The sequence below is a fragment of the Pseudophryne corroboree genome, chromosome 3 (assembly GCF_028390025.1).
Source record: "Pseudophryne corroboree isolate aPseCor3 chromosome 3, aPseCor3.hap2, whole genome shotgun sequence".
NCBI classification, from domain to species: domain Eukaryota; kingdom Metazoa; phylum Chordata; class Amphibia; order Anura; family Myobatrachidae; genus Pseudophryne; species Pseudophryne corroboree.
The window spans coordinates 86,335,690-86,354,829 of record NC_086446.1 but is presented as its reverse complement, the minus strand read 5'-3'; the positions used below and the strand labels follow the sequence as shown (position 1 = coordinate 86,354,829).

At 47.4% G+C, this 19,140-nt stretch overlaps 1 protein-coding gene across 1 annotated transcript in view; it reads left to right on the top strand.

The window, feature by feature from the left end:
• Positions 1–19,140, top strand: part of LOC135057194 (oocyte zinc finger protein XlCOF7.1-like) — a 192,283-nt gene that overhangs the window by 164,385 nt on the left and 8,758 nt on the right. Inside the window, exons 9-13 of the mRNA XM_063963090.1 lie at positions 3,048–3,184; positions 3,311–3,502; positions 4,144–4,222; positions 4,300–4,397; positions 5,013–5,361. Coding sequence (XP_063819160.1) covers positions 3,048–3,184; positions 3,311–3,502; positions 4,144–4,222; positions 4,300–4,397; positions 5,013–5,361 — 855 coding nt within the window. The remainder of the gene's footprint in view (positions 1–3,047; positions 3,185–3,310; positions 3,503–4,143; positions 4,223–4,299; positions 4,398–5,012; positions 5,362–19,140) is intronic.

Below are 19,140 nucleotides of genomic sequence, written 5' to 3'. Positions count from 1 at the left end.
TCATACGAAGCCATTCCCTTCGGCAGGTTCCATGCGAGGAACTTTCAGTGGGACCTGTTGGACAAGTGGTCCGGATCGCATCTTCAGATGCATCGGCTGATCACCCTATCCACCAGGGCCAGGGTGTCTCTTCTGTGGTGGCTGCAGAGTGCTCACCTTCTCGAGGGCCGCAGGTTCGGCATACAGGACTGGGTCCTGGTGACCACGGATGCAAGCCTCCGAGGATGGGGGGCAGTCACTCAGAGAAGAAACTTCCAAGGGCTGTGGTCAAGTCAGGAGACTTGTCTGCACATCAATATCCTGGAACTAAGGGCCATATACAACGCCCTGAGTCAAGCGGAGCCTCTGCTTCGCAACCAACCGGTGCTGATTCAGTCAGACAACATCACCACAGTGGCTCATGTAAACCGCCAGGGCGGCACAAGAAGCAGGGTGGCGATGGCGGAAGCCACCAGAATTCTTCGTTGGGCGGAGAATCGCGTGCAAGCACTGTCAGCAGTGTTCATTCCGGGAGTGGACAACTGGGAAGCAGACTTCCTCAGCAGGCACGACCTCCACCCGGGAGAGTGGGGACTTCATCAAGAAGTCTTCACACAGATTACAAATCGATGGGAACTGCCACAGGTGGACATGATGGCATCCCGCCTCAACAAAAAGCTACAAAGGTATTGCGCCAGGTCAAGAGACCCTCAGGCTAGTAGCTGTAGACGCACTAGTAACACCGTGGGTGTTCCAGTCGGTCTATGTGTTTCCTCCTCTTCCTCTCATACCCAGAGTACTGAGAATCGTAAGAAAAGGAGGAGTGAGAACAATACTCATTGTTCCGGATTGGCCAAGAAGGACTTGGTACCCGGAACTGCAAGAAATGCTCACAGAGGACCCATGGCCTCTGCCTCTCAGACAGGATCTGTTGCAACAAGGGCCCTGTCTGTTCCAAGACTTACCGCGGCTGCGTTTGACGGCATGGCGGTTGAACGCCGGATCCTAGCGGAAAAAGGCATTCCGGATGAAGTTATTCCTACGCTGATAAAGGCTAGGAAGGACGTGACAGCAAAACATTATCACCGTATATGGCGAAAATATGTTGCTTGGTGTGAGGCCAGGAAGGCCCCTACAGAGGAATTCCAGCTGGGCCGGTTCCTGCACTTCCTACAGTCAGGAGTGACTATGGGCTTAAAATTAGGGTCCATAAAGGTACAGATTTCGGCCCTATCCATTTTCTTTCAAAAGGAACTGGCTTCACTTCCTGGTGTTCAGACGTTTGTTAAGGGAGTGCTGCATATTCAGCCCCCTTTTGTGGCACCGTGGGATCTTAACGTGGTGTTGAGTTTCCTGAAATCTCACTGGTTTGAGCCACTTAAGATCGTGGAGCTAAAGTATCTCACGTGGAAAGTGGTCATGCTATTGGCCTTAGCTTCGGCTAGGCGTGTGTCAGAATTGGCGGCTTTGTCATGTAAAAGCCCCTATCTGGTTTTCCATATGGAGAGGGCAGAATTACGGACTCGTCCGCAATTTCTGCCGAAGGTGGTGTCATCTTTTCATTTGAACCAACCTATTGTGTTGCCTGCGGCTACTCGTGACTTGGAGGATTCCAAGTTGCAAGATGTAGTCAGGGCTTTGAAGATTTATGTAACCAGAACGGCTGGAGTCAGGAAAACTGACTCGCTGTTTATCCTGTATGCATCCAACAAGCTGGGTGCTCCTGCTTCAAAGCAAACTATTGCTCGCTGGATCTGTAACACGATTCAGCAAGCTCATTCTGCGGCTGGATTACCGCATCCAAAATCAGTGAAAGACCATTCCACAAGGAAGGTGGGCTCTTCTTGGGCGGCTGCCCGAGCGGTCTCGGCATTACAGCATTGCCGAGCTGCTACTTGGTCGGGTTCAAACACATTTGCAAAGTTCTACAAGTTTGATACCCTGGCTGAGGAGGACCTTGAGTTTGCCCATTCGGTGCTGCAGAGTCATCCGCACTCTCCCGCCCGTTTGGGAGCTTTGGTATAATCCCCATGGTCCTTACGGAGTCCCCAGCATCCACTAGGACGTTAGAGAAAATAAGATTTTACTCACCGGTAAATCTATTTCTCATAGTCCGTAGTGGATGCTGGGCGCCCGTCCCAAGTGCGGACTTCTTCTGCAATACTTGTATATAGTTATTGCTTAATTAAGGGTTATGTTATGTTGGCATCCGTTTGTTGATGCTCTGTTGTTCATACTGTTGACTGGGTATGTTATCACAAGTTATACGGTGTGGCTGGTATGAATCTTACCCTGGATTCCAAAATCCTTTCCTTGTAATGTCAGCTCTTCCGGGCACAGTTTCCTTAACTGAGGTCTGGAGGAGGGGCATAGAGGGAGGAGCCAGAGCACACCAGTAGTCCTAATTCTTTCTTAGAGTGCCCTGTCTCCTGCAGAGCCTGTCTATTCCCCATGGTCCTTACGGAGTCCCCAGCATCCACTACGGACTACGAGAAATAGATTTACCGGTGAGTAAAATCTTATTATATGTATAAATTTATATATATGCAGCAGCAGATCACCTGCGACACCGTCGGCCCGCCTGAGTAACCCATGAGGTTGCGTAGACCGCAGTCGCAGCTCCGTCGCTGAGCCCAGAAGATCTCTGCGACATCACCACTAGAGCAACCGCACCTGAATCAGGCCCAGCGTGAATAGTGCCATATATAGCCTATGTAATTATGGGTCTGACATTGTCTGTTTCTAGAGTGAAGCTGTAATGCAAATAAAATAATAATAAAAAAAAAAAACCCAGATCTGTCCGGTGTAACTTATTCCTAATTGTGCAAATAGCATCTTGACATAAGACCCTGTCCAGGAGAGGAGCAGTGGTGTAACATTATGCTGTATAGGGCTGTGTGATGACCTCTGAGGAGCCTTATGGGTTGTGTCACAGGAATCTCTGACAGACACTGACCAGGGCTGTATGGCTGAGGAGAAAGAAGAGACTTACTAGTCACTCATTGTTACATTTCTATGTTACACGTGTTATCTGGGATGTGTGTTATATGTATTATATTTATTCTTAGGCAGTTCAGCTGTGAGGAACCAGAGTCTTTATTACACACGTTCTGTATTCTCACTGAGGATGGACAAGGACAGGAGTCACATGACTGGGAGGATACTAAATCTCACCCTGGAGATTATCTACCTGCTGACTGGGGAGGTGAGGTGGTCTGGAAGTGTCATAGTGACATCACTTATCTATAGTAATAGTACAGGGACATGACCAGAGTAATGAGGTGATCTGGAAGTGTATGCAGTGACATTTGGTGTCTCCCCCTATGCACAGGTTTACACTGTAGAGAAAAAGAAATCTGCTGAGTGGGAGACCCCCAGCAGCCATCCCCGTGTGTCAGGAGGACTGATCAGGACCCAGAGCCCCATCACGGTGCCTCCACCTCACTCACTGATACATGAGAGAGACAATGAGCAGAAGATCCTGGAACTCACCAACAAGATCATTCAGCTGCTGACTGGAGAGGTGACTGCTGGGAATGGGACATTATACAGTAACACCAGGGGAGGTGTCTGGGTGATGACTGGAGAGGTGACTGCTGGGAATGGGGCATTATACAGTAACACCAGCCGAGGTATCTGGGTGATGACTGGAGAGGTGACTGCTGGGAATGGGGCATTTATACAGTAACACCAGGGGAGGTGTCTGGGTGATGACTGGAGAGCTGACTGCTGGGAATGGGACATTATACAGTAACACCAGGGGAGGTGTCTGGGTGATGACTGGAGAGGTGACTGCTGGGAATGGGTCATTATACAGTAACACCAGGGGAGGCGTCTGGGTGATGACTGGAGAGGTGACTGCTGGGAATGGGGCATTATACAGTAACACCAGGGGAGGTGTCTGGGTGGTGACTGCTGGGAATGGGGCATTATACAGTAACACCAGGGGAGGTGTCTGGGTGATGACTGGAGAGGTGACTGCTGGGAATGGGACATTATACAGTAACACCAGGGGAGGTGTCTGGGTGATGACTGGAGAGGTGACTGCTGGGAATGGGGCATTATACATTAACACCAGCCGAGGTATCTGGGTGATGACTGTGTCATTGTGTGTGTCAGGTTCCTATAAGGTGTCAGGATGTCACTGTCTATCTCTCCATGCAGGAGTGGGAGTATATAGAAGAACACAAGGATATGTACAAGGACATGATGATGGAGAATCACCGGCCTCTCATATCACTGGGTAACAGGAGACTTTAATTTACTGTGCAGGGAGAACACATATTTACAATATACTCAGTCTCTGTTTATCTCCTACAGATGGACCCAGTTACAGAGATAACCCAGAGAGATGTCCCCGTCCTCTTTATTCACAGGATTGTACAGAGGAGAATCACAGGACCCCACAGGAGGATCAGGTAGATGATATTTCGGGTCTCACCAAATATCTATAGAAGAGCTGTGTGTGTTATACAGGGATGCAGTCAATTTACTTACAATCAAAATCCCGACGAACAAAATACCGACAACCATTGACCGATGGTCAAAATACCGATAAAGTCAAAATATATACATGATCAAAATACCAACATTTCAAATGTCGACAGGTCAAAAAATCGACATGAGTTTTTCATGATTTTGTCATTGAAACCTACTTGTTCATACCTTACCATCCCAGTGGATGTGGAGGGGGAATATAATAGTGTGCCGAGCGCAGCGCTGCACCTTGCCCGTAGCTGTGAAGGGGATGCGGTACACTTATACGGTGTCCATGTCGACCAATGTTGACATACACACCATGTTTTAAAACTGTGTCGACTTTTCGATCTGTCGACATTCAAAATGTCGGTATTTTGACCCTGTCGACATTTAAAATGTCAGTATTTTGACCTTGTCTGTATTTTGACCATCGGTCAGTTGTTGTCGGTATTTTGACCGTCGAGATTTTGATTGTAGGTAAATCATACTGATACCCTAATACAATATATATGTTTCCTCTCACTGAAATCAGATGTTAATATTTGTTTATTTAGAGTGAAGATTTGACTAAAAATAAGGCAGAAGTTATAGAGAGAGAAGAAGAGACATATGTTGCTGATAACAAGGCAGACTATATAGAGGGAGAAGAAGAGCCGTATGTGACTGATGTAAACGCAGAAGAAATAGAGGGAGAAGAGACGTATGTGACTGATATAAATTTAGAAGATATTGAAGGAGAAGAAGAGATGTATGTGGCTGTTATAAAAGCAGAAGATATAGAAGGAGAAGAAGAAGAGACGTATGTGACTGATACTAAGGCAGAAGATATAGAGGAAGAAGAGACGTATGTGAGGGGTGATCAGCAGTGTAAGAAGGAGGAAATCCCTACAGATATCCGCACAGGTGAGTAATTATTACAAACTAATATACTAACTAATATTATATGTTATTAGAATAATATTTACATTTAACCCTGGTCTCTTATTACAGACTCAGCATTTTGGCTCATATTAAACTGTTGCATCTCTGGACTTTGTGAACTAGTCGCTATTATTGTTAATGTTATGTGTATACCGCTTGTCATAGATTGTGCTTTAATTACATTATTCACTATTATTCACTATTATACAGTAGCTCTTGTTTCCATCCTCGCAGGAGGTCCTGCTGGTCTCATATCAGGGAGGTAGCTCTGTCCTCAGGTAGTTAAATGTAGCAGCTTAATGCCCTCGTGCAGCCAGGCCATAGTGTGCTCTGATATTTGCCGCCTGAGATGCTGTAAGATAACATGCAGATGTTCCCACCATGAGACTATGCTGTGTGTATGAGACCTCCACCAGGTTGTTGTGCTGAGTTGTAGAGTTGTGCTGGTCAGGAGGGAGAGACCACTGTTAGAGGTGATACTAGGGGAAAATCTATGTTTAGGATTCCAGAAATAGGGGGTCATTCCGAGCTGTTCGCTAGCTGCTTTCGTTCACTGCGCAGCGATCAGGCAAAAAAACAGCACTTCTGCATATGCGGCGCATTGTGCACGCGCATCGTACTATTACAACGAACGATGCAGTTTCATACAAGGTCTAGCAAAGTTTTTCAGTCACACTGCTGGCCGCAGAGTGATTGACAGGAAGAGGGCGTTCCTGGGTGTCAACTGACCGTTTTCAGGGAGTGTTCGAAAAAACGCAGGCGTGTCAGGAAAAACACAGGCATGGCTGGGCGAACGCAGGGCGTGCTTGTGACGTCAAAACAGGAACTGAACAGTCTGAAGTGATCGCAAGAGCTGAGTAGGTCTGAAGCTACTCTGAAACTGCACAAAATTATTTTGTAGCTGCTCTGCGATCCTTTCGTTCGCACTTCTGCTAATCTAAGATACACTCCCAGTGGGAGCCGGCATAGCGTTTGCACGGCTGCTAAAAACTGCTAGCGAGCGATCAACTCGGAATGACCACCATAGACTGTTTGGTTGGGACTCTGTGAGTGCTGCACCTTCAGTGATAGACTGTATGGTTGGGACTCTGGGAATGCTGCACTTTCAGCGATAGACTGTATGGTTGGACTCTGGGAATGCTGCACCTTCAGTGATAGGTTTGACTCTGTGAGTGCTGCAACTTTAGTGGTAGACTGTATGGTTGGGGCTCTGTGATTGCTGCATCTTCAGTGATACGACTGCATGGTTTGGCTCTGCGAGTGCTGCACCTTTACTGATAGACTGTATGGTTGGGACTCTGAGTGCTGCACTTTCAGTGATAGACTGGTTGGACTTTGTGAGTGCTGCACCTTTAGTAATACACTGTCTGGCAGGACGCTGCAAGTGCTGCACCTTCAGTGATAAGACTGTATGGTTGGGACTCTGTGAGTGCTGCACCTTCAGTAATGAGACTGTATGGTTGGGACTCTGTGAGTGCTGCACCTTCAGTGATAAGACTGTCTGGTAGGACTCTGCAAGTGCTGCACCTTCAGTAATGAGACTGTATGGTTGGGACTCTGTGAGTGCTGCACCTTCAGTGATAAGACTGTCTGGTAGGGACTCTGCAAGTGCTGCACCTTCAGTAATGAGACTGTATGGTTGGGACTCTGTGAGTGCTGCACCTTCAGTGATAAGACTGTATGGTTGGGACTCTGCAAGTGCTGCACCTTCAGTAATGAGACTGTATGGTTGGGACTCTGTGAGTGCTGCACCTTCAGTGATAAGACTGTCTGGTAGGACTCTGCAAGTGCTGCACCTTCAGTAATGAGACTGTATGGTTGGGACTCTGTGAGTGCTGCACCTTCAGTAATAAGACTGTATGGTTGGGACTCTGTGAGTGCTGCACCTTGGGACCTGTCACCTAGATACTTGCTTTTGGAGTATCACCTTGTCATCTAGCAGATTGCGTTACCCACCTGGACAGTGTTGTCCTACCTGCCGTTCCTGTGGAGTGTATCAGAAATCCATTTATACGGTTCCAGTGGTCAGTCTGTATAGGACCCCTATCCTCACAAGTACTAATAATGTTGGTACAGCAGAGGTGGGGAGTAACAGCATTGTACATCCGTTACTGGAGAAGAAATGACCATGACATCATGTATTGCATGTAATTACATACTCTACTGTCACATACTCTCCAGTAGCTGATAACAAATTCATTACTAGTTGCCCAGAAGTGGCCACTATATACATTTGCCATTTATGATAGAATCTGTAGTAAAAAATAAAGTTGAGTGGAAAGTTTGGTGTTTACCACCCCCACTACCCAGCTAACATACTAAGTGATATTGAGTACTGGCTTACTAGCTTCTGCGTTGCGTCACTATATTCTCTCCACATTGTTATGTCATGGTGCTCTATCATTCTTGTGTACTGGCTTACTAGCTTCTGCCAGGAAGCGCCTCCAGCTACTGTGTCCTCGTACTGCTCTCCCCGTATTACTTATGTGGTAAGTGTATTGGCTATCATGGTTAGTGTGGCTACACTATAGTAACTAATCAGTGCTTATCATATCCTACAGTGTGCTTTGTGGCATGTTGGCAGTAGCAGATTTACAGCTAGGCAACAAAGGCAGCAGCCTAGGGCCCGGCGGGTCCCAGGGGGCCTGCTCAGAGCTGGATTGCCTAGCAGTAAATCCGCTACTGCTTAGGAGTGGTAGTGCTGGTCTCCAGCGGGTCAGCTAGTTCACTCACCGCCCGCCTCCGCTTCCTTCCTCCCAGACACGGACGATACCACCCCCCCCCCCACACACACACGCAGCTGGAGATAAAACGGCAGCAGACACCGATAGCACTGGTCCCCCATTAATGACATGAGCCGGTTATTACGCCTCACTGGTGAAAAAGTCAAAGCAACTCCAATATGGAAAGTTTATGGAGGAAACTGTTGATTTACTTAAACGGTGGAGTTTTTCAGCTTCTGTGATGGTTTTTCATTACTGTGAGTTTCTGAAGGGGTAATGGATTACTGCACCCAAACCTACCAAACTCACGAACAAAAGAACTGAGCGTAAGGGTTAGAAAGGGATTTAACAGAACGTAGAAAAATTAAGTTTTCACTTTCATCTAATCTGGGGTACACTGGACCATGGGACATTCAAAAGCCGTTCCTAGGGGAGAGTACGTTCAGAAAAACCTGAACAAAAGAATTCCAGACCAAAATGAGCATTTTTTGATTCTAACACACCGGAAATCAAGAAGCTGGTGAACAGAGAGGACCAAGCCATTACCAGCATAGCGACTCCCATAAAAAAGCCACCGCTCGCATATAGGTAGCCTAATAAATTTATAAAAAACAATCTGTGTGAGTTCCGTAGGGAACCACAGGGCAAGGAATACGTGGATGCCTCGTTCTCTATAATATTAAGCACTATGTAAGCCGAAAGTGACCTAATTTTAAAGCCTGATTTCGCCCTTCTTTTTTTATATATTCTTTTATTTAAGAATGCATAGTACAATACACCTATATACAGTGTTTAAGTGGAAATTTTGAAGTGGGGGGTATGGAAAAGTGAAGGTTGTAATTATGTGCGCGCCTTCGGCATTCACGCTCTGGAAAAGGGGTTGTGGCCACTCAAAAGGGGGCGTGTCATTAAGTGTAGTGTACCACACAATATATCCCTTATACACATTATGCACCACAGTAGTAGTACCCCTTAAACTATCTAGTACTGGTGCCCCTTACACATTGTCACACAGTATGAGCCAAAATTCACACTATGCCACACAGTATGAGCCAAAATTCACATTACGCCATACACTATGAGCCAAAATGTACATTATGCCACACAGTATGAGGAAAAATTTAGGGACAGGGAGAGTGACAGCAGGGACATAGGGACATGGAGAGTGACAGCAATGACAGAGGGAAAGAAAGAGGGACATAGGTCGGGAATATACATTCCATTCCTCAGTTCACAACTCCTATTCCAGAATAGATCTGATTCTGTGTGATAAATGGTCGCTACAGAGGACTAGGGATATAGATATCCTTCCAATCACCTGGTCCGATCACGCCCCCGTCCTCTGGAAATGGAACCTTCATGACACCCAGCACCCTTTGCGACAGTGGCGCCTTTATCCTTACCTCCTTAACAACCCCCTGTCTAAGAAACTTCTCCTTGACTCCATACACTCTTATTTGGCAACTAATTCCCCTCTAGACACCTCTACTGTGAACCATTGGTGTGCCTTTTAAAGCGGTTACTCATGGCTCGGTTATTCAAGCTGGTGCCACCCTCAAAAAAACAAGCCCTCCAATTGCAGTCGAAACTAGAAAGTGAACTGATTTGACCTTGAAGCAGAGAATATAGCTAATCCTTCTAGACTTCTTAAAAAGGAAATATCTAATGTACGTAGTCTTCTCCAACAACTACTGCTTGCTCGTACCCAAGCGGCATTGAATAGGATGAGGCAAAAATTTTATCTCCTTGGGAATAGATCTGTTAGACTGCTAGCCCGCAAACTACGAGCCCAGCAGGCTAGAAACAAAATCAAATTCCTCTACTCCCCCTCAAAACAAAAGGTCTTAAACCCTAAGGATATAACAAACCTGTTTGCACAATACTATGCCAAACTTTATAACTTGCTGGCTGACTCCTCAACCCCCCAACCCACTCCTCTCTCTATATCTTCTTTCCTAGATGATCTTCCCTTTCCCACTCTCACTCCAGAGCAGTTGTCCGCACTTAATGCCCCATGGTCCCCTGCTGAAATCTCTGATGCTATTAAAACCTCTCCCCGAAACAAGGCCCCTGGCCCGGACGGGTTTATTGCTGACTTTTATATTGCATTCCAGGACACCCTCACCCCCCACTTGACTGCCCTATTCAACGCGTTCTCGGCTCTGGGCACCCTCCCGCCAGAACTCTTAGAAGCACGTATAGTTACCATTCCCAAGCCTGGCAAGGATCCGGCCTACGTACACAACTATCGACCTATAGCACTGCTCAATTGCGACATTAAACTGTATGCCAAGTTGATTGCGACCCGGGTTAACCGATTTCTTCCATTGCTGGTGCACCCGGACCAAACAGGTTTTGTACCTGGGAGACAAGCGTCAGCTAATACGCGCAGAGTCTTTAAGTTGATCGACTCACTCTCAAATGACCAGGGCCTTCTCTTGCTGTCCCTGGACGCTGAGAAGGCCTTTGATAGATTGATTTGGACATATATGCGTGAGGTTCTTCTTCGTTTTGGCTTTAGAGATCGTATCTGTCCTCTGTTTTGGCGCTATATAGTTCCCCCACGGCCCGGGTGCTCAGCAATGGATTCCTTTCCGACTCCTTTCCAATCACCAACGGTACCAGACAAGGGTGTCCTCTTTCTCCCCTAATTTTGTCTTATCAATTGAACCTCTAGCCATCTCAATCCGGAATAATACCCATTTTCCAGCATTGCAATTTGGATCTTCCCAACACAGATCTATTCCGCGTACCCAAAACGCTCCGACCCACCTTCCCACACCTGCTTCCATCCACACAAGCTGCGCTAACGTCCTGGAGATCGATTCCCAATACCGCGTTGTCATCGGACTGATTTTCTCCCGTCTCTCCTTAAATAAATCTAGAGGTGATATCACGTTCTGGTATAAACTACTGATTACTCCTATTTCCCCCTCCAAATCTAATGCACAATTGAAATGAGAATCAGATTTGGGCAGAACGTTATCTCCGACTGATTGGCGAAAAGTCTTCTTAGCCTCCCACTCCATGTCCCGTTGCTTGAACCACACCGAGATGCACGTAAAACTAATCCACAGAATATATTTGACCCCCGACCGACTGCACAGATTTTGGCCCTCCTGCAGTAATAAATGTTGGAGGCTGTGCGGCTCTGTGGGACACATCTTCCACATATTTTGGTCCTGTCCATACCTTCTTGAATATTGGTCTGCAGTTTTTGACCTGATTAATAGAGTTCTCGATACTTCCCTAACCCCGGACCCTGCCCTCGTGTTATTACACATTGTTCCCTCCTCTGTCCCCCCCTCTAGCAGATATGTATTAGGCCACATTTTAATTGCCGCTCGCTCTAACTTGGCCCAACTCTGGAAACAACCTGCGCCCCCTACCTTACTAAAAGTAATCCACAAAACAAATCACCACTTCCATATGTAAACTGAATATATCCCTCCCCTCGATAGCACACCCTCTCCACAGGAAAAATTGGTCTCTATGGCAACAGTTTGTTACAGGTGACGAGGGCTCCCATTACTTTCGCAACCCCTCCCCCAGCGACCCCCCTCAATCTAACTTAATAGTACAACCGGACAGTGTGTAAAGAGGTGCTGTGCCTGCCCACTGAAACTCCTCCCCAATTATTTTAGACCGACACTGCTTCCTTCTCATATTAGGGAATTGATGGGCCCTCTGCGCATTCCTCCATACTTTCCTCCTCTTTCTCTCTCTTTAACTGCCTCCCTTCTCTGTGCTGGAATTTGTTTACCTATGTGTCACTATTGGTGCTCTCTCTGTGCTGCATCTGCTACAAAAATTTACTTTAAAGGTGGGTGACCTTTCTACTTCGTTTCCTTAGGTAACGGTAAGATTGTTTTCCTTGACAACCTATCTGGGGACCCTCCACTACCGGTGGAATCTCCCACTTATTCATTATACCCTTAGTTAGGGGATCAGTTACTAAAAACCTTGCTGGAAATTGAACACGGTTGTCAGGTTGGTTCCAGGACTCCTCCATTAAAGACTGGAGGAATTTAGGAATGGGAGATGCTGCGGAACGCGCTCTTGAGATCCGAAACCTCCGCAGCTACTGGCTCTTTAAGGTTTTAGGATCTCAGCTTGTTGTGATGAAATAATCAAGACCTGAGATTGCCGCGTCCTTTGTGGACAATTGGCGTCTAGTGTAAACAACTCACCCTTGTATATTAATGAGAAAAGCCTCATCCTCCTCCCGTTACAACAGGAATAGGTCTTTTAACCGCCCTGCACACTGTTACCTTCCTGTGCTGGAGCGTTAACCTGATGAGAAATCTTTTTAATTGTCTTGGAAAATCCAAGCAGCATTAATTTGTTGCGTGCGGGATTCAGGCATCTCATTGGAGATTCTATGTACAAGTTGATAGAGATCTAGCACTGCTCCCAGGTGGAACCTCCCTCCCAAGCAGGAGTTGGCCAACCCGCGTGCTTCGGTACAGTCCGTACAAACAAAATCGGTCTCTGCCCTCTTGGAGGTCTGCTTTAGACCTGTCATTGAAACTCCCTACCAGGGTATTTTGCGGCGCTTTCACCCTTTAAACTAGGAAGAGAAAGGCCGTTCGAAACGACGGAAGCAAAGCTATTGGATCGGGCTGGAAACACTGTTCTCCTTTTTTATATAGAAACCAGAACAGATCAAACTTATATTTATAAAAATCAAATAAAAAATAAAGAAATCAAGAAATAAACAAAATGAATAAGCCGACATACAACCCCCAAACCTCAACTGTCAATCAGCTACGATGGGAGAGTTGGGATCCGCTTGCTTCCTTGTATTTTCGTCAGTATCTTTAGAAGAGAAGTCCCTTGAAAATATAATTGGTATGTAAATGTATTTTGTTCAGGAGATCTCACATTACTGAATTTATGTTATCACCAGCAGAGGGAGCTATTGCTACACCTGAAACATCTTTCTCTTATGATTGCTATACAAGGAGGGGTGGGGGGAGGGCTACCCTTCCCCGTAAATGGCGCCAGGAAGAAATATTTAAAATGGCCGACACTGACATTTTTTTGTCACATCCTGAGCTAAATATACAGTAACTATCTTTAAAACCAATATGGGGATGCGCGCTTATGTCTGCTAAGCACTTGCCCCTTATGTTACTGTGACAGTTAACTTCAGTGGTCGGGAGCTCTATTTCCTGAGCTACAGCCCCTTTTTCCACACACGGCTGAAGGCTCTCCTCAGCCGCGTGGGACACCGCAGCCTCTATGGTGTGTTGCGCGCGCACGCTACGGGGCCGCTAAGACCCGTAGCTGCGTCTCTCCAGGACTTCTCCGCGGCTCTCTGAAAAGGCGATGCATGCTACGGGACCGCTCACCAAGTCCCATAGCGCTGCCACTGTCTCCCCCGGTAACGCACGCCACGGGACCTGTCACTAAGTCCCGTAGCTGCGCCCCTGCTAGTCTCCCCAACTGTCTCCTCAGACCCGCAGCGGCGCCTCATTCATCCCGGACGACGCCCGCTACGGGACTTCTCTTACTCCTCCCGTAGCGGCGCCGCTCCTGAGTCCTGAGTGAAACACTGTTTGAAAGTAAAGTATGTTGAGGCACAGCCGCACCATTTTTTGGATCGCATGGGGAGTAGAGGAGAGGTGGGGGGGAAATTAAAGATGCTACACTAACCTCCTGTGGGGCCTTCTTCTATATTAAAAACCCTCTTTACTCACAGTTGCTGGTAAGGAGATGCAGACTCCTTCAGCAGGAATCCTTGTCTCCACTCCTGGGCTTTGTCCCCCTTTTATTAGGGGGACGCAGCCTTTTCATCTGGTAAAGCCTGCACCCCCTTTCATTTAGGTGGGATCGGGCATTTACCATTCTGATCTCTTAAGCCTGCACCCTCCTTTTGGTTAGGAGGGATTGGGCTAGTAAAAGAAAGGAAAAAAAAAATAATAAACAAGAATAATTCTTCATGGGAACAAGAGCTCCCTTCAGTGCCTGTTACCTCCTTGGCACAATTTTCCAAACTGAGGCAAGAGGGATGTGAAGGGGGAGGAGCCGGCTGTGCAGACAATGCTAATTTTTGGATTGTGCCACACCTCCATTTGCAAGCTTCACACCCCTAATGTCTAATGGAATGCTCCAGTGTCCCCTAGTGGATGAAAGAGAAAGAAAAAGAAGGAGGGGCATAGGGAAGCAGGGTAACTACTTAATGAACAGCGGAGGGGGCTGTGGTCAGCGGCGGTGCAGAGGCTGTAGTCGGCGGTGGTGAGGAGGAAAAGGCCCCGTCAGCGGCAGTGCGTCTCTGGTGAGGTCCACCATTTGAATCTGATTGCCTGCAGAGCTCCAATTGGCGCTTGAACAGCACGGAATTGGAAAGGCGGCGGCGGGGGTCTTCAGTGCTCAAAGTGCCGGGATGCCATACCGGTGTATACCGGCCCACTTCGAGCACTTCCTCTATGTCAACAATAGAAAGTACAGGATGTTAACATCAAAATGCTTCATACATTTTTGTTGTGTAAAGTAGAGTAGGATTCATCCCATAAGAAGAGAGAAAGAGGAGAGAACAAGGTAGGAAGAGGGGAAGGGGGTTTACTCAGGTCTCCACAGGACGAAGCAACAGAGAGAACCAAACTGAAGTCCACATACACCTGTAAAATAAGTACATTTATGAGTAGAACTGGTATTACCACCTTAGCAGCACTATTCATGAGGGATTTTTTTGTATTTCGAAATGGGCCAGGAGATAACATCAAGAATCCAAAACTCTGGACCCTCTGGGACACACTCCTATAATATCCTTTGCAATCTAGATCATTTGAGACTAAAAAGGGCTTAGGTTTGGCCATGACCACCAGATATGGGCTGGAGATCCTTGATTTCCATTACACCGCCAACAGGCACTGGATAGGCCTGGAAACATCTTACTCAACACTAGTACATCTATACCATTTAGTTGCCACCTTATAATGAACCTCTATTACAGAGACACTCTGAGGAGGCATACAAGTATTGAAAGACCTGTGACCATTTGTTTTTTTGTTGAGGGAAACGTTCAGATCTGCATTCCAGGCCGCTGTGAATTTGGGGAGAGAAGTAAAGAAACCTGCTAAAAACTTGTATAATATGGAGATAACATGAAGAATAGGTGTCTGTCGTGTACATAATGATTTAAAAGGGGTAAGGTCCCTACATAATGCACCTTACTTATTCAGCTTCTTAACATGGTTGAATGTAATGCCAACATTCCAATCATGGCAGTTCCATTTCCTCTTGTAACTCTGGGAAGGGACGCAGCACCTCACCACAAGAAAAGATGGCATGCTTTAAGGAGTTCCCGAACATTCCACAGTTTAAAGGCGCTAGCGTCCAGTCCTTAGAGGAAGAAGAGAGAGGGAACCATTTATATAGGAGAAAGGGTTCATAGCTTCCTCCAAAGATGACAGCCAGGGTAGGGCTTGTAAGGGGGTGGGACAACATGATTGCTCTACTAGAACCCATTGTCTGCCTGGAGTAGTTCTATACCAAGCTATAACTCTACTCCAATGTACTGCCTGGTGATAATACAGAAAATGTGGGCATTGTATTCCTACGGAAGATTTAGTGCGAAAATAAGTCTCATGGTGAAACCTAGGTTTCCTACCGTGCCAAATAAAATCCCACACCAATTTCTGTAATTCCTTTAAAAAAGTGTCCGGTATCATAATAGGCAGTGCCTGCAGGCAGTATAACATTTGTGGAAGAATATTCATTCTCTTACGTCCTAGTGGATACTGGGGTCTTGTACTTTAGTACAATGGGGCATAGATTGGGTCCACTGGAGCCTGGCACTTTAAAACTTTTAGTGTATGTATGTGTGTGCTGGCTCCTCCCCTCTATGCCCCTCCTACCAGACTCAGTTTAGAAAAATGTGCCAGGTGCACTTCTCTGGAGCTCCAGAGATTTTTTTTCATTTAACTTTCATTTAGTTAGGTAGCTCTGTTTGGCAGACAAGACTACCTGCTTTGTGGGACTTAGAGGGGGGACCGAACCAACCTCCTGAGGGTTAATGCTCCGTAATCCCAGCTGGCAGGACACTGAGCTCCTGAGGTACTGATCACACATCGTTAGTATGTGTGCCCACACCAGCAGCTAGCCGCCACCCTCTAACAGATGCCGAAGACCAGGTGCGGTGAGTGTTACACCAGGGTCCCAGTTAGCGGGTCCCCGGTGCAGTAAGGTGGTATGTCACGCAGCGGTCACGGGCCCGGAGCTGCGGTGCCTGCCGCGGACAGAACTGGCTCAGCCCCGCAGTGCTCACTGTCATCTAAGGCTTTGTGTGGACTGTAAATGACATTTCCGATGTCTTTTACACTTGTGGCCAGTATAATCTGGAGCGGGACCAGTGGCGGGAAGGCACCATTTTCCTGCTGGTGCAGATCACCAAGGCTGCATGCACGCTGCTCCTCCAGGACCCACGCTGTTACAGACTGGGTCATAGACAGGGGGGCGCGCGTCAGCGCTAACACCGCTGCACTGATTTTACATACACATATTTTCACACATTGTGCTGCTGTAATCTGTGTGCTGGGTCCGCTCCTCAGTGTCGCTCTCTAGGGTCTGTCTGGGATGTTGGGCAACGGGCCGCGCTCTTGTTTCCTGTATAATGTCTGAAGACTTGGTTATGTGTGCTGCTTGTAATTCTACCCCGTCTTCAGCTCATGTGTGAGCAGTGTTCCTCGTCTGCTCAAGTGCCCAGTTCACAGGCACCTGACTGGTTGGACAGCTTTAAGAGCATGTTTCACAATGTCAGTTCTGAACTAGCTGCAGCTAAAAGGGAGATACAGGTATTAAAACACTCAATTGATTGTGTAGCTAAGGCGGCAGATTCCAGGAAGGCTTCGCAGCCCCCTCTAGTGGCTTCACACAAACGCTCACTGCCACAGGTTTTACTGTCCGATTCTGATCACCCAATTGTGGATGATGATGATATGGACGAGGATAGCTCTCTGTCCCCTGGGGTGGAGGCTCTCATTTTTGCTATAAGGGAGGTCCTTCACATACCGTCCCGTAGGAGGAACCATATGAGGAGTTATACTTTAATGTACGACCCAAGAGTTCAGCTACCTTTCTGGTGTCTAAAGAGTTAAACTCCCTGGCCAGGGAGGCTTGGTTAAACTCTGATAAAAAATGTAAGATTCCTTAGAGGTTTTTATCTACCTTTCCCCTTCCAGATGAGGATAGGAAGGTCTGGGAAAACCCTGTCGGTTGATACGTCTGTATCCAGACTGTCAAATAAATTGGTACTGCCTGTCCCTGGGGCTGTATCCCTGAAGGAGCCTGCTGATCGTAAAATTGAGGCAACGCTCAAGGCCATTTATACCGCAGCAGGCGCAGCACAGCACCCCACAATAATTTGTGGGTGGATCTCCAGGGCTGTGGTAAAGTGGTCTGATAATGTTATTGTTGGTTTAGACTCTCTACCCCGGGATGAGGTAGTTACTCTGCTGTAACATATACAGGATATAAAGGAGTTGCGTAAGATTAATGGCCGCACTACTGCTGTGGCGGTCTCAACGCGTAGAGCTCTGTGGTTACGCCAATGAGCGGCGGATGCTGATTCCAAAAAGGGTGTAGAAAATCTTCCCTTTGCAGGTGATACCTTGTTTGGAGACGAATTGAATAAATGGATCTCCCAAGCAACGTCGGGTAAGTCTACCTATCTGCCGTCGGCTGCACCAGCTGCTAGACGTTCTTACACCGGACCCACCTTGCAGTCCTTTCGTGTGGAAAGGTTCAGAGGCAGGGGCCGAGGGGTCTCCCCCACTTCCAGAGGATCTCGTGGTAAGTCCCGTAAACCTGCACCTGCTGTCTCCCTGGACCAGACCACCGGATCCCCTGCCACGAAACCCTCTGCGTGACGGTTGGCCCAAGCGACAAGGCGACTTTCAGGTAAGTGCTCGCCTTCAACACTTCGCCCACATGTGGGCGGAGTCCTGCCGGGAACCTTGGGTGAGGGACCTCATTTCCCACGGATACTGGCTGGAATTCCAAACACTCCCTCCTCAAAGGTTTTTCAAGTCAGGCTTACCAGCTTTACCCACAGCAAAAGTTACCTTGCAAGAGGCTATTAAAAAACTTTTGCAGACAGGGGTGGTGGTTCCTGTGTCTCCTCCGTTACGCAACAGGGGTTTTCAGTCCAGTCTTTTTGTGCGCCCCATCTTGAATCTGAAGTCTCTCAACCTGTATCTGCGGTGTTCAAATTCAAGATGGAGTCCCTGAGGGCGGTGGTGTCCGCTCTGGAGGAGGGGGAGTTCCTGGTGTTTCTAGGTGTCTTTCCTTCACATTCCCATGTGGCCCCCTCATAAGGCTTACCTAAGGTTCAACATATTGGACGACCATTTCCAGTTTCAGGCCTTACCCTTTGGATTATCCACAGCTCCGAGGGTCTTCACCAAGGTCATGGCGAAGATAATGCTGCAAGTGTGCATGATGGGAGTAAACATAATCCCCTACTTGGACGATCTCCTAATAAAGGCTGTGTCCAGGGAACGTCTGCTACACAGCATCGATCTTACTACCTGCCTACTCATGGATCATGGGTGGATCTTAAATTTTCCAGAAATCTCAACCTGGAACCGACCCAGAATCTTCAGTTCCTGGGAATGATACTAGACACGGTATCTCAAAAGCTGTTTCTCCTGATGGACAAGGCCTCGGTTATCTGCTCGGTACTCAGTCCTCGTAGGGTGTCTATACATCTTTGCATCAGATTACTGGGCAAGATGGTGGCTGCTTACGAGGCAATCCAATGCGGAAGGTTTCATGTACGGCCATTTCAACTGGATCTGCTGGACAAGTGGTCAGGTTCTCACCTGCATATGCATCAGGATGTGACCCTATCTCCGAAAGCCCGTATTTCTTTATCATGGTGGCTTCAAATTCCTCACCTGCTAGAGGGCAGATGTTTCAATATCCACTCATGGATTCTACTGACAACGGATGCCAGCCTCCGGGGTTGGGGAGCGGCGACCCAAGGGGTCCAGTTCCAAGGGTTGTGGTCAGTTCAGGAATCGACTTTACAGAT